Genomic DNA, 15,022 nt, shown 5'->3' with positions numbered 1-15,022 from the left:
TGCTCCATCTCTTCTTTGTGGTAGGGTCCAGGATCTGCTTACGCGTGGCTACCAACTTTTCCCTTTGGTAGGAGGGTCCGCATCCAGCGATCTCTTCATCGAGTTTCGCGAGCTCAGGTGTCCAATGTGGTGGCGTTGCTCTGCAGCCACGGGGGACGGAGACCTTCGTCGCAATGCGGATGGCGGAGCTCAATTTCTGTTCCAGGGTGTTGACGTTCTTCTCTCTACCAATTTTCCTGCAGAGCTCGTCAACCTTGAGACGGAAATTCCTCCAATCAGATTTTAGCCATGCGTACATGGGCTTTCGAAGCCGCGGGCAACTCAGTGCATCTGTGTCGTCTCCAACGATAACGTCGAAAAATATGTGATGGTGATCGCTATCGGGAGAATACAGCTATGCCCACGTGTACACTGTACAATTCGTTGACAGTGTCACATCAGGGGTGGACTCCCCGTGGTGGCGCGCGTACCTGGTGCACTCACCAGTGTTGCAGACCAGAAACTGGTTGTCAATGCACCACTGTGTGAGGGTTTCACCCTTGGTATTTGGTGGGCTCGCGCGATCCCATGCCAACGCGTGTGCGTTAGCGTCTGTACCGATGAGCTGGGCACCGTCAATCGTCAGAAGCGTATCTATGTCAGTTGCCGTGAAGGTGTGTTTTGGTGGGATGTATGCCGACGTGACAGTCAGCGGTGTTCCACGTGCAAGGTGAATTGTTGCATGCACTTGTTCGCTGCCACCAACAACGGCCATACAGGTCTCGACTGGTAGGTCCTCCCTCACTAGTATTGATACACCACCTCCTTTGCAGTTACGAGCTATTCTGTGATGTTGGTAGACAGCAACGCAAAGCAAGCCGCCTCTCCAGGCGTCATCCTTGTCTCGCTCAACAGACAAAAGGCGATCCGCTCATCAACAAGGGTTTTGTGGAGTGCTAATCTCTTTCCTTGAGATAGCCCGGCGCAGTTCCACTGCATCCCGCGCAACGACGGGCCGGGATTCTCTTCCACATCACCGGACAGCAGCATCTTAGTGCGGGTGATACTGCTGATGGCACGCTAGCCACGTGCCCAGGGACCGACAAATGAAAAACGGTGTCCCAGCAAGACGCTGCTGATCCCTGTGCTGTATGATGCCGTAGCCGGAGCAAAGCAGTGTTCCCCATGAAAGGAACGCTGCTGGCTCTTGGCTTCCCCCGATGATACGGGGTACCGGACCCTGGCACAATATTGAGGTGGCCGGCATCGCCAGGGAAACCGAAATAAGATGTCCCACTCAACATCAAGTTCATCTATACATCGCCATCAAAAACATGAAATCTGCGTTGAAAGGAAACATACACACTCCAACGAATGCGAAGGGAATCCCACCCACATACTTCGTGCGCTCAAGCTTAAAGTGCTCCGTAGTTACTTCGGGCTTGAGGGCGAAAATATGCAGAAGATAGTGTTCACCAAGAACCTTGCACAATTCCTCCTAGAAATTGAGAAACCCCTCATTCTCTTCCAACATGTACTTTCTTCATTCGAGAGGAACACCCCTATAAAGGAGAATAGACTACACAAAATGCCGCCCACTCCTCTGAATGAAAATTGTAAACTCCACTATGCTCTCCTACGTTTGGCTCAAAAAAAAGGCAGAAGCCTTTCACTCTCAAGTGAGCTGTTTTCGCCATTACTGAAGACCGAGGACTAAAAGCTGAACGTTTGCAACGTCACGCATAACTGGTTCGGACATAACATACAATAATCCTTCGGGAAGCAAATATGGCACGCTCTGACTTCGATAGTAACAAACTGATGGCAGGCCACCTACAGAGAACGATGCTAAAAAAAGGTTACTTTGACTCGAATAAAATACACAGACACTTGTGGGGAACAAGGTGCCTTTTCATATTGCCTTGGAAGGGGAGGTGTATCGCTCATTTGGCGTGGTAGATTCACGATTTCACTCGCTTAGAAAATGGGTGCTGTTAGCAGCCGTTGATTATCATACAAACACTCGGTGTGGTGCAACGGTGGAAACTGACTTTCGTTTTATACTGGAACTGGGAGTATGTTAACGTAAGGGAAATTACATGTCGGTGATTGCAACCTTGTGGTCTTCTTCAAACATTATTTTAGAAAGTTCTGATTTTTAACACTGTGGAAGAAACATAAAAGGATGTTATTATAGCCATGATTTGAAATGATTCTACGACTAGGATAAATTCAAACGACAATGCATTATTCCGCGGAGATCTAGGACAATATTCACCCGGTACTAAATGATGAAAGCGGTGAGCGCGGGGAATTAGTACGCGCAGTGTAATTAAAATTCTAGAAAAGACATGTGGTGCGTGTAGCACCGCAAGAAAAAACTGGGTTTAAATTATTAACAGTTCTGCTGATTAAGCGTGTTGAATAAAACGCCATTATTATGGTTATACCGCAGTATAATCCACTATAGTTAGCACAACTTGCGTTTTTGCTGCACAAGTGATGTCTGGGGGAAGAAGGAATCAGCAAAGGATCTGCAACAGTGGCACCAACCTCGGACCAACAGGCTGATTCCGTTGCCGGCACAGACGCCACGACGCAACACACTGACAAAGCGTTGCTACAAGGGTCTGAGTAATAATACAACCCCGCACTCCCCCGAACTACCCACATGCATCGTGTCGAAGATAGCCAAATGTCACACTCGTTTTATCCGTTGGTCAGGTCCCCCAGCGTTTGACACCGTTCTCACACATACCTGACGGTATCACCCCTCAAGTGTCATCCCTCAATCATAGTAAAAATAACAAAACACCTTGCTATCAAAGAAAATGTAAAGAAACACGCATAGTATATATACATAAATAGTTCCTTTTTTATTTTTAAAAACTTTCACCTCAGGAAAGAAACCGAGCACATCTCTCCCCTCAAACGGATTTCGATTCACTTACCCACACTAAGCGCCAGATCCCCTGTCGCCATTTTCTTACTCAGAAGGCACTCCAACCCCTCATCACGCACCTCATCCATCGTCCTCGGCCCTCCCTTACGGTCACCACACCTACGTTCCACCATCAACACATTTAGATAATCAAACTGAGAGGTGCCACTTCTGCAATAAGCGTCCCCTAAAAACAACCAAGAATGGCGTCGGAAACGTAAACGAAGATGAAAGCCATTTGTATACCGCCTTTCTCATGGAATGGTCCCAATCTGCAAATCACATCCACGCTATGACTGCAGAGAAAACAATGCAACGCAGCAACTGAGAAGCCACTATCCCCATCAACGGTTAACTTTCATGCCCTACAGAGTTTTGCAAATCCTAATAAAAGAAAAGCTCTGAAAGGTAACGTACCAGAAAGAACTTTGCTTCATTCACGCAAACTATGCATACAAGTATTTGGGGCATTATAGCATTATCACCGCAGAAGGTTTAGTTTTTTCCAGGGAAGCAAAACATGTCAATAGAAAAAGAAAATCGCTAAGAACATAATCGCGTGCAAACTCGCACAAAAGAATGTATGTAAACACATATGTGTATGAGTGGAAACGTATATGAACATATTTTTCAAGTGGTAGAATCAGTACTATTCAAATTATCGGTGATACTTGTGCCGAGCAACAACGAAGTGAAATTGCTGTAAGTCTCACTGAAAAGCGAGTAAAGTAAAGTCATATTGGACACCATTGCAAGAAGTACGGGAGGTGGATGACCAGCAGTAAAGGAAGCGATGAGGGAGCTGAAGATACCCTTTACTTCAATAGTGAGGAAGAAAGCATGACCGGGTTTCCATTTCAGTGCATTACCTGAGTCTTTTACAGCGCCACTAACATAGAGGACATTCCTAGGCGATTGGTGGCAGAAGTCCACAATATGGCTGTGCATAACACTTATTTCGAGGCAGCCATTCTTGTATTGTTGAAGGGTGCTCTTATTCACTCCGTTTCTTAGCGGACACGTGTGGGCGCTGCACTTAGATTGAAACTCTACGGTTTTTTTACTTGCTTCAAGGTCACACTTGTGATCACCTTCAACCACTTTTTGTCCATCAAAAGCCCACACCGTTCCTGCAATTTCCGCAACAGCCGTATAATATTTGTTTGCTTGTATAAGAGCGTCACGTATTTCCTTCCTCACTGCTCTTACGCTTTCATTAACTTCAACAAATAATCCACCCGCCTTAGCCGCAAGGTCTCCCATTTGATTTCCATAAGATATAAGCTTTTCCAATTTATCATGTTCCCCTTCCATTACACTGCTAATGACACTCAAATACTTCGTGCTTTCACCCGTTTTTCCTTCCATATCATCCAATATACGAGAAGCATTTGCGTATGCTTCCTCATTCACAAACAGCCTCTTTTCACCATCGCTGTATAATTTATTTAATGCATTTGAAAGGCAACTGAGATAACATACGGATTCATTTATATTTCTAAAATAATAATCATCTACCGTTTTGCAGTTATGCTCCACATTTTCTCCGTCAACGCAAATTATAAAAGATAACAAAATAGCCAATTCCACAATTTCAACTTTCATTACCTACAATCACATGTGACGAAAGATATAAAAGAGAAAAACACATACCCTCCATTACACAAAAAAGCAGCGGGTATCACAAACGGTCAATACCAATAACAGAACCGTAGCGTAAAATATAACATTGAATCACATAACCAAAACTGCTGCAAAAGCCATTAAACCCATTAGGGTACGTTGCTTCCTCATTGTGAACCCCTCTTCATCTATAACATCATCGTCATCGACAGTTCCTTTGTGTTTCCTTCCACTCTCCTTGAAATACCTACGCACCATCGGACTCTGAGTTGACAATTTTTTTAGTTTATTTTCATGCTCAGAAAAGGAAGTAAGAGTTGGCTCTACATCACGGTACTGTTTTGTAACACTTTCATATCCGTCTCTGATTGAAGTGTAATCGCTGATGAGTTTGAGCACCATGTTGCTAGATTTCAGGATAACGGCAGAACCTTGGCTATAGGTAACGAACCCTCCAGTAGTTCCAACTATGAAGGATCCAGCCCCTCCATTTGCAACATCTTCCGTGCCCATGATCCAGCATTTTGTGTCGTTATTGTCTGTAAGTTCAACTCTCTGGTCAGTTTTATATTTATCTAGCGTAACCAGTACACCATCATCTGACATATCCTTTGTAACAGACATATTACACTCTTCTGGAGCACTAGCCAACTCGTGTTTACCATCACTTCCACTACCGCTCCCACTTCCACATCCATTTCGTGAAGAGGCAGTTTTCTCCTTCACCAAACAGCACCAACTGTTTCCACTTCCCTTAGTTTTCTCAAACATCACCACCAAGTCCCTCAACACTTGCCCTATTGACAGTGATGCATTCACAACATGATAGGAAACTCTCACAATGTCTAAAAAACTAGTATCCATTACCTGCAGAGCCTTGTCTGTATTGTTCATTACCTTTTCCATTTCCGCATATGTTTTCTTCATAATTTCCATATCACTTCCATTAACAACTCCTATCTTCTCCAAACCCTGCACTATTGCCTTCCATGTCCTTCCCTTTACACCATGCCGATGTCTCCACCCCAGAAACTTATCCACCGTTTCTGTCGCATTTTTTGTTTGTCCTGAGTCTTAGCACCCACAGGCCTCAAGGTATGACTGAAGTTACATAATGTTTCAGCTCCCTTGAGTGTCATGGCCTTACCGGAAGGCTACTCCGTCACTGCCTTACTGACAGCACCGAATATTACCAGACACGCTGCAAGAAAAAGTGATACCACCTTCATTATTTATCTAGAAACAAAACAAGTTTATATGGGATAATTTAAAACATTTACATCTCACGAGAAATTAACAAACACATCAACACAAATACACATATATATTATACCACATACACGCAGCAACAAAGAAGCGAAAAAAACAAAAGAAAACATAACATAACATATTTGGTAATGTAATATTAAACTAAAAGATAAGAATAAGAGAGAAAACTAATAATGTAAAACCCCCAGTTTCCATATTCAAATGAGTAATTCCATCATAATCTACCCTAGTATCATCACCTTCATCACCCTTACCTCGGCTACTCTTCCATAGCTCTGCATCACCACCAAGTTTCACTTCAAGATATATTTCCTCTGCCTCATGTTGGTACTCTTCCAATTCGTAAAGATGACTGTCAGCTTCTTTGGCATACTTCGCCATTTCTTGCAGTTGCTCAGTAGCGTTAGTAAGGTGATTGTACCATGGAATTCCACCATTTTCAAGTGTGTAATTGTAACTGACACACGTGAATCCAGCAGTATGACCGTTGCAGACGCGATTTGTGTTTTCTGAAACATCCGCGTACCCAAGAATACCCTTCATTTGATAATTATCCTGCTCTAAATTCACCAACGCATCAAACTGAGCTAGTGCACTCTTCAGAGTTTTCACATTCGATGCAACATTTTTGTACACGCAAGCTTTACTAATCACATCCCATGCCTCAGTATGGTTGTATTTTACCTTTCTAGGGTCGCAAGTATTATAGTTGCTTGGGCAATAATCAGCCATCATAGTCCAACTTCCATTTTTGGGCCTCCTTATTTCATCCTTGTAGGGACAGTTGAACCCATTATACACAGGGTGGTAATTCGAACTTAAGTCGAGTGCATAATACTTATTGCTTCTTATTTGTAAATCTGTCGCCTCTCCCACACATAGGCAGAAAAAGTCATTGATCAGTGTCTTTCCAACCAGTTTGTCTCTGTAAGAACCACAACTCATATTTGCATGATCAACACTGTTGAACAGTAGTGATTTGTTTCCTCTCATGGCTTGCTCTAGAGTTTTATTCTCATTTCTTGCCACATCCACAGCGTCGCCATACACAGCTCTCAACATACTATCTTTAGCGGAACGACTTGCATTCAAAGCTTTTGTCCTATTCACTTCTATTTCTTCCTTCAGCTTTTTCGCCTTCTCAAGAAGTATCTTTATCTCCTGATATGCCGTCGTTCTTTTACCCAACTTACTTGAACCTTTACTACCACCAGCCGCCGTCTGTTTGACCATTTCCTCCAACTTATTCAGAATCTCTCCTTCCTTCTCACGATTCTCAAAGGAAGGTTGTGGAGCTTCTGCCTGCGTAATTCTGTAAATCTTGCAAAGTGTCCCGAGTTCACCGACGTTATGGTACTTGTAGTCGTCATCGATGTAGTCCGTAATTTAGCTCCACTCAACCATATCAGTCCTCCATTCGAACGACCGCATATCACCTTGAAAGGAAGGAGATAAAAGTCGCAAAACAATCCAATGACAAACACTGTTTCGTGCCTCTTAGTGATTTTTCCCATACATTAATTAGTCAAAGAGGGAAAAAAACTTATCATCACAGTCATTACTGATATTAGCAGACATATTCAACAGACATATACATCAATGTATCGAAATTAATAAGTGCCTGACACAAACCAATTACAGCAGCATCCAACAAAGCAGGAAGCACATCCCAATACATACAGTTAGATGAGTGTATTCTTTCAAGCTGGACATAAACATTAAGCTCCCTTACAGCTGTTTTCCCACTGGTTACCTCACTCTCCCTAATTTATGCATCCAATGACTCCACTTTACTAATAACCATACAAGGTTATTACACTTCCAACTGGCTTTTCCTTGAAATTTCTTTATTTACTCAACAAGCTTGTCCATCCTCTTACTGAGTACTTGCACATTCATGTTGTGTTTTTCCACATCCTCCCTCGGTTCCATCGGCTTCAGCTGTAACTTTATGGCTTTTTTGGTTAGCACATTACGCGCTTGATTTGCACACATGTGTTGCTCTTATCCAATGCACACAATCCTGCTGCTGAGCCTCATTTAGCATATCCTCCTCTTCTCAAACACGTATTAACAATACTCTTTAGCCCACTATTCGTGAGCATTTACAACCTATCGACTTCCATTTTCTTAAGCCATACACTAGAAAAGACAAAAGTTGTATTTTCAAAATACCGTCTCAAACAATTATGCTCATTACTGAAGCCCCTGATTATATGGTGACATGATGGGATATTATGTTAGCCACCAACACACCAAAAAATAGAACAGTTCCAAAATAACGAGTGACCCTCCCTGTTATTACCTCCATTTAGATCATTTGCCACACCCACCAGTCACCATCCTTAGAGATACGCTGGTAGAAAAAAACGGATGTTACATACGTAACCGCTCATCCTTTCAATGAATTCTCATTTATCTTCACTGCACACCAGTACTTTGCATAACCAAAAATAAATGGCAACAAAACTACTCTTGTGAGCACAAAACCAAATATTTCTTCCTTACTTCACATGCAGAAAGAATTAACGCACCCCACTACCCTACAACACAAATGATGGAGCGACAACCACGGTCACTACCACTCACAATTAAGATAACCAAGACAGGGACACTCCAGATAAAGAAATTATCAGTTGAAAAGCATGCGAGTTTGCACCCATAAATCTATTTGATTTTTTATAGAACAGGGGAAATATTTATGAATGTATTTGTTAGATAGTAGAATTTGTACTGTTCGCAGTATCAATGCTATTCGTGTCGAGCAGCGGCGAAGTGCAGTTTCCATGGATATGGTTGAAACCTGAGTAGAAAAGGGTGATGCTGGACAGAACGGCTAGAAGTATTGAAGGCGGCTGGTCAACAGCAGAGATCAACATGATAAATCTTTCTTGTTGGGACCCTCAGTCCGGATGTGACGGCGCGCAGCGTCCCAAATGGCAACACTTTTTACCGCACGTTTCCCCCTTCTTGGGCCCACTGGCTTTCAGAGAACCATGGTTGGGGAAACTGTTGCCACGATTGGCACCTGGCACCACTAACGATGATTTGTTTGCTCTCAGCGTGTGGCTACATCCGTCCATGCTACAAACCCAACACATCAAAATGTTTACGCATAGGTTGCATTGGGGAGTTCGGTCTACCGGCTATCCCTCGGAACATCCTGCCCTTGGCTCTGAGGGTGAAATAGCATTTTATTGCGCGCTTGTGTGCAACATTGCCAAATGTGGTCAGCTGCGCCTCCTTCACCGTGTGTCTCCTTTCTCATTCAACCATCACTCCTGTCACGATGCTTGACTACTGACTTCCTATGTTTGTCGTGTCTTTATCATTTGGGGGGACTGAGAGCCAGCATGTCCCTGCTGTGCGGCACACCCGTGCGAACACCAATCCCAAGCAGAATGCTCTTAATGCTTCTCTGCTTGTCCTTACCCCGGTGATGATACCGCCTGTAGTTCCACTTGTCTCCGTCTCACAGTTTTATATACCTCTCGGGCATGTTCCGGTGCGCTCAATATGGGCTACACGGCGAGGCCTGGATGCATTACCGTGTCCATTTCACTTGTCTTCTTTCAGCATTCCACAATATCTGGTTAACTGACCGCCACCAAGCCAAAGCAAGTACATTCCCTATCCTCAGCAGAAACCTCCGCACAGATATTTCGGTCAGCTTGCCAGGCGAGCTAGCCCGCTTCGGAAGGTTTGTTGTTTCTACCATCTGCAATGGAGGTTGAGGACCACAACCTTCCACGCACGTGACCCTCACGTTCAGCATCTGCATCTGAATTACATCAACTGCTCCCTTCGGCATTTTCCAATTTTCTTTCACATCGCTGAAAATTTTCGGTTCGTATTCGCGTTTAACATTTGTGAACAACCCCCATTGGAAATACTCCTGGTTTATACCTAACACGTTTTGCAGTGCCTCTCCGCCTTTACCGTCTCCAGTGCCATGCACAGCAAACAGCTCCATCCCTAATTCCGTCATGTTACTGTAGACTCGACATGGTCTGACTCATTGCATCAGCTGGATCCTGTGGATATGGCATTCTCCCGAATTATACAGTTTATTTAAACGTCCTCGACAAGTCTCATTGTTGCGCTTTTTCTATCCGGCATTAAGGTTTCACACGATGTATGACAACACACTTCACCCTCACCAGAAGCACCAGTTGCCGATATTAGGAACTTGCTTCAAGTAATACATTTACCCTTCACAGTCGCCTTATTACCAAAGCTAGGCAACACTACATCAGCACATGACGAAAAAGATAAACGGTAAAAAATTCAAAGCTTGGTATTTCAGAAGTAAAACAGAGGGGATAACATCGGTTTTCAGGTCCGTGATGCCAACACACATCTGGGTGATTATGTATATCGCATAGTTAAAAATAAAAAAGCTTTGCAGTGCAGTTACCAGCGTTTCCTCATTGCAGCTTCATTTTTTTGAATTTAGAAGGACGCGGGCTTTAACAGCTTCTACAATGTGCGATTCTGGTTTAACTGAGCGTGTTGCGGCGATAAAGGTGCAAAAACAATCAAAAGAAAACAAACGCAAGGATGCCCTTGTAAATAAGTTACGTTTGCCAATTAACATAATATCTGTGAGGTGTCGCTTTCAATCATCAATTTCCTCGTTCAATTCACTCGTTTTTGTGGCATACTCTCACATAGTTTAAGTGCTTCACGTATATCTGCCTTGTGAAATTAGCTTACTCGCTGATTACCTGTCGTTTAAATTCTTTATCGGTTCCGTTAATTCGCTTTATTTAAACGTATTTTAATGTTATCGATATCACCTCAAACTTGGTCGTGGAAATGCCTAGTCATATTCCCACATTTTAACTCACCGACTCCGCGAAGTCCCTTTTGTTATCTGTTTCCCCCTGCGTGTCAACCGGTTCTCAATGTCCCAATTGTAAAAGCAAAAAAAATCCACCACGGCTTCTCCAATAGTGTTGAAGCTAAGTCTCTTCATGTATAATCAATTTTTCGATACTGTTATTTATTGCTCTGCATCTGTGCTGTCTTTCATGTTGACTCTATTCGCCTTGTACAGCCAATAACATCAAATTACTTTTCCTCTCTTCCAACCCTCCCTTCAGTTTTTGCACGCTCGTTATTACCAAATTGGAGCTGCTCGATCACCTTAGCATACCTCGTTACAGCACTACACACACACGTTCTCTGCAGAAATCAGTTGGGGGTTAGTTACCGATTCTCATCTGTGTCCACTTCGCACGGCGTTGGCCTTATTAAACGTTTTCACGCTCATGCACAGATTTGCGGCAATGAGTTTCAGAAGCAGATGAGGCCTAATACTGCGGAAAGTATCACTACATGCTTTTTGCGCGCTGTGCTTCTCTCCCCTTGCACACTGCTTTCTCCAGACTCCTGCTCATCCATATTACCTGTCGTCACCTCCAGTGTATTTTTTCGCTCAGGTCCAGAGGCTGTACTCCTTTCTTGCACGCGTGCTGTGTGCTTTTTGTTGTGCCCTGTTACTTGCCCTTCTGAAATACCCTCTCCCTCGTTTTCAGTTTGCTGGCCCCTTACAGACTCCATTTCCACGGTACTTACTCGCTCGGGCCCCGAAACCTCACCCTGCGGTGCCAGCTGCGGCACATGACCTTTACCACCCTTTGCTTCCCCTGGTGCTGCCACAGCCAACCCCTTGGACTGGATCGCATAGTCGCTTCTCCCAAGGCTTTTTCGTTTACTTTCTGGCATTTCCTCGCCTCCGGTAGCTGTGGCTCCTGACTGTTTCAAATTTGATTAGTCTTCAGACGACTTCTCGTGGTGACCCTGACTTACAGCACCACTTACACTGTCGGCTTGTCGTTCATCCTTTGGAAAGACACTCGAAGCGGCAGATCCCGATTGATTATAATCCCCTGACCTCGGAGCTGGATTTTCCTGCGTTCTTTGATGTATAATATTGGCTGCTCTGTCACCCCGTATCGTGTTTTGTGCTTTCCCCATTGAAGCCGGACCGGTGGAAGGTGCCTTCGAGCCGGAATTGCCCTGGTTTACGACTGGGGATCCGCATACCAACTTCCCCTCCTTGGGGGACCAAAATTGATCGCACCCGCTGTTCTCAGACGAAAACGTTACTCCCGTTCTCCATCCTGTCACAGAAGCACTTTTTGACTCAACAGGCACCATACACGATCTCAGTGTCAACAAAAGTGCCACTGACACTTCGAACATTACCCTTTTCCTTGAGTTTTTACTCCTCAAAAATAAAGAAGATTCCGCTTTGGAAAATTTAAAATTTGAGAGAAGTTTCGAAATAGGAAGATACACATGCATATACATGATGAGTTCACCTAGGTTGTCCGGGGTAATTTGATTAACTGTGGCAAGCATTAATCTCCAAATCACTTCGTATAAATCAATTGAGACTCAGCATCCGCGTTTGCCACGTTCTCCTTTTTCGTCACTTCTTTAAATTTTACTATATTAGGTACTTTTGGACTTTAAGTACAAACTATTATCAAGAAAAACTTTGATAATCACGAGATTTAATAACTTTAACAACACAAACAGTAACTATAATTTTCCCAATTATGCATTAAGAGTAAACACGGAAAAAACAATGTCACCCGCCAATGAATAACGAATTTTGTAAAAAAAAAAAAAAGATACAGAGATCAGGTGCAGAAGCTTTATTGAAGAGAAGATAGAGGGAAGTTACAAAATCTGTGATAGAAATGACAACAATAAATCATCTAACGAATACCGCTATATCCAAATATTGAAACCGTGACTCGTCCAATTCTCTCACAACATGATCTACCTTGTGTTAACTTTTGGTGCTTTGTGCGGTGCTCACTTCCCCTTCCTTCAGTTCACATTCCATCCTGTTTCGCTTTTACATTTCGCATGCTCTCCATTCACGTGTCGTCCAAAAAGCTGCACACTTTCTTGTCGTCACTCGTTAACATTTGTCATTCTCGTGCGATTAGTAGCAGTAATTAGCATAAGATGCTTATCTTGCATGAAAGAAACCTCTTCCGACATATTTATCCAACCCTCACCAACTAAGGGCAGGAACCAGTTGTGATAAACCGCATTCAAATTTTCCCCTCGTGTTATTGCTTCGCTCATTATCTTTGTAAGAATAGTGGGTTTGATGTGTGGAGTCTCCGCTCTAAGAAAGTTTGAGACACTTAAAGAGATATAAACAGTTGAAATTAATGGCGTCGCAGAAAAATATCACCTAAAAACCTGGTGGAGATTAAAAGAAAATTAATGTAGCGTACGCAGACGTTTCCAGAAACGAAACTCTGCTGAAACATATGCCCTGTCCACAGCTTATATAATTGTAACCGAATTTGGAATTATAGTGCCTGCAAACAGACGCATGCGTCGACTGTCATTTCGTTTATCATTTTTTCCACGAAGAGCACTAGTTCAAAGAGCTATGAGGATCTCTTTTGTCACTGGCATTTACCTTTAACATCCTTCCGCTAAACTTCATTTCTGCGCGCTGATGAGCGTGAATACCTCTCTCATCATGTTTATCTAATGACCCCTCAGGTGCTTCATATGATTCCTCATCTTTCAATGTCCCCGAGGCTCCAAACGTCAAAAACTTATATTTGTTCTTACCTTTTGGTCCTTTTTTCGCCCCACTGTCCCACCAATTTAATGAGAGCGCATAGTTAGCGCCTTTCCCTTCAATTATAACCAGACCCAGACGCGGTTAATACCTTTGTTGTGCCATTATCAGCCGGTGGCCCCTTCCACCGCTCCAGCCTGTTGTTATTTGTGTGCTGCCCTGGCGGCTCTCACACTCCACAGCTATTTTTTTGTTTTCCTCAAACCCCCCGGACAAACCCCAAAACAGCAATCCAACGTGTCGCCCTCTCGCAGTTCAAAAGTATGAGCCGGGTATTGGCAGTATACCCTACTTGCTCGGGTGCTTCAGTTCATTTCACCCCCTCACGTTTCGGATTTTACAATAACTGCCCCAACGTCCCTGCCTGTTCGATCTCAAATGGCCTTAAACTCCCTTGTCAACGCCTTCCCTTGACGCACTTCTTTTTCCTTTATTTGTTTCGGACATCCTAACTAGTCGCTTTGAACAGAAACACGAATGAGTGGAATGCACGCATACTCGCGTTCCCCCTCTTTCCATTTTGTTTTTCTGTGCTTTCTCGTGAAAATCCGTTTTTAGTTTTTCGACAGGAACACAAAAAATGAAAAAGGAATATGAATTTTACTCCGCCCTACATGGGTAGCAGTAGAAGCGTCCTTGAAGGTTGTGAAATAACTTTTGTGGAACTCCCCAGCTTTTCTGGCGATCTTGTAGTAGTGTCGGATGTGTCTGTACTGGTAGTTGGTTGGGTGCCTGATTTTCCACTTGGACTTGATCTGGCTGATTTGACAGGTATTTCCTTCTTTGATTTTTCACTTGGTGTTGATCCGTTTGATTTATTGTTTTGCAGATTTTCCTTGGTTTTTGGATTTGTGTTGCTATTTACTCCTTCAACCATGGTTTTAACCTCTCACTAGATCTCCGAGACTGCCAAGCCACCTGATGCCACTCGCATTGTCCCTATCAGATCCTCTTGATGCAATACGCAAATACCGTCGTGATCCATTATGAATCCATTACAAGCGCACAGCCCATACTCTTCATACCCCCTAGGTATAGTGGGTGTGTTCCTTTGAGACTGTGCTTTTTCATACTGTCTTGGATTGTTTTTTCTCTTCGTGGCATTCACCTTCCGTTGGTAAACCTTTTCCATGTCCTGCCTCACACCTAGTTTGTAAGTCTCTGACGTCTTGTCATATTTTTTTGGTGATACCAACTGGTGGGTAGATAGCTGCTCGTTGTTTCCCGCACAACAAATGTCCCCGCTTCTCTGCAGTCGATGTTGCTTCTTTCCTTTACACAAGCAAACAAGATGTTTCACAAGTGTCTTTCCGCTTCGAAAGTCTGGACTCCACTGCCCCGTTTGCAATCCAGTTCTTGGTGAGCCCCCCCCCCCTCCCGAACCCACCTTGCTCACATCATCAGCGGTCGCCCCGAACATTACTTATATGACTTTTCCTTTGGAGAGGATATGTTTGTGTCTTTCATATCGTCCGGCGACGAATTTGTTCGCTCTGCCAAACCAACAAGGCCACACAGTATTTCAAACTTCTATCAATTAACTACGATTCACTCCGCAATAGGAAACACTCGTCGTCATCAAAGCC

General features: G+C 43.6%; 2 protein-coding genes and 5 pseudogenes across 2 annotated transcripts, besides 3 other annotated features; 1 reads left to right on the top strand and 6 right to left on the bottom strand.

Moving 5' to 3' along the window:
* Nucleotides 1-1,254: part of a mobile genetic element that runs on past the window's edge.
* Nucleotides 1-15,022: part of a sequence feature (sequence corresponds to BAC RPCI93-2H15) that runs on past both edges of the window.
* Nucleotides 1,006-1,254: a mobile genetic element.
* On the top strand, nucleotides 1,254-1,448 carry Tb927.3.5840 (annotated as a pseudogene).
* On the bottom strand, nucleotides 3,551-4,525 carry Tb927.3.5830 (expression site-associated gene (ESAG) protein, putative; the record flags this gene model as incomplete). The annotated part of the gene is made up of 1 exon (XM_839075.1): nucleotides 3,551-4,525. One exon carries the CDS (start codon nucleotides 4,523-4,525, stop codon nucleotides 3,551-3,553), a length of 975 nt encoding a protein of 324 aa, XP_844168.1.
* Tb927.3.5820 lies at nucleotides 4,655-5,773 on the bottom strand (annotated as a pseudogene).
* Nucleotides 5,954-7,327, bottom strand: Tb927.3.5810 (annotated as a pseudogene).
* Nucleotides 7,708-8,691, bottom strand: Tb927.3.5800 (annotated as a pseudogene).
* Nucleotides 11,111-12,022, bottom strand: Tb927.3.5790 (annotated as a pseudogene).
* On the bottom strand, nucleotides 14,329-14,856 carry Tb927.3.5780 (hypothetical protein; the record flags this gene model as incomplete). The annotated part of the gene is made up of 1 exon (XM_839074.1): nucleotides 14,329-14,856. The coding sequence occupies one exon, from the start codon at nucleotides 14,854-14,856 to the stop codon at nucleotides 14,329-14,331; it is 528 nt and encodes a 175-aa protein (XP_844167.1).

The sequence above is a fragment of the Trypanosoma brucei genome, chromosome 3 (genome assembly GCF_000002445.2).
Source record: "Trypanosoma brucei brucei TREU927 chromosome 3, complete sequence".
In the NCBI taxonomy this organism is placed as follows: Eukaryota; Euglenozoa; class Kinetoplastea; order Trypanosomatida; family Trypanosomatidae; genus Trypanosoma; species Trypanosoma brucei.
Note: the sequence above shows the minus strand (reverse complement) of the source record. Positions and strands in the feature narration are given on the sequence as shown.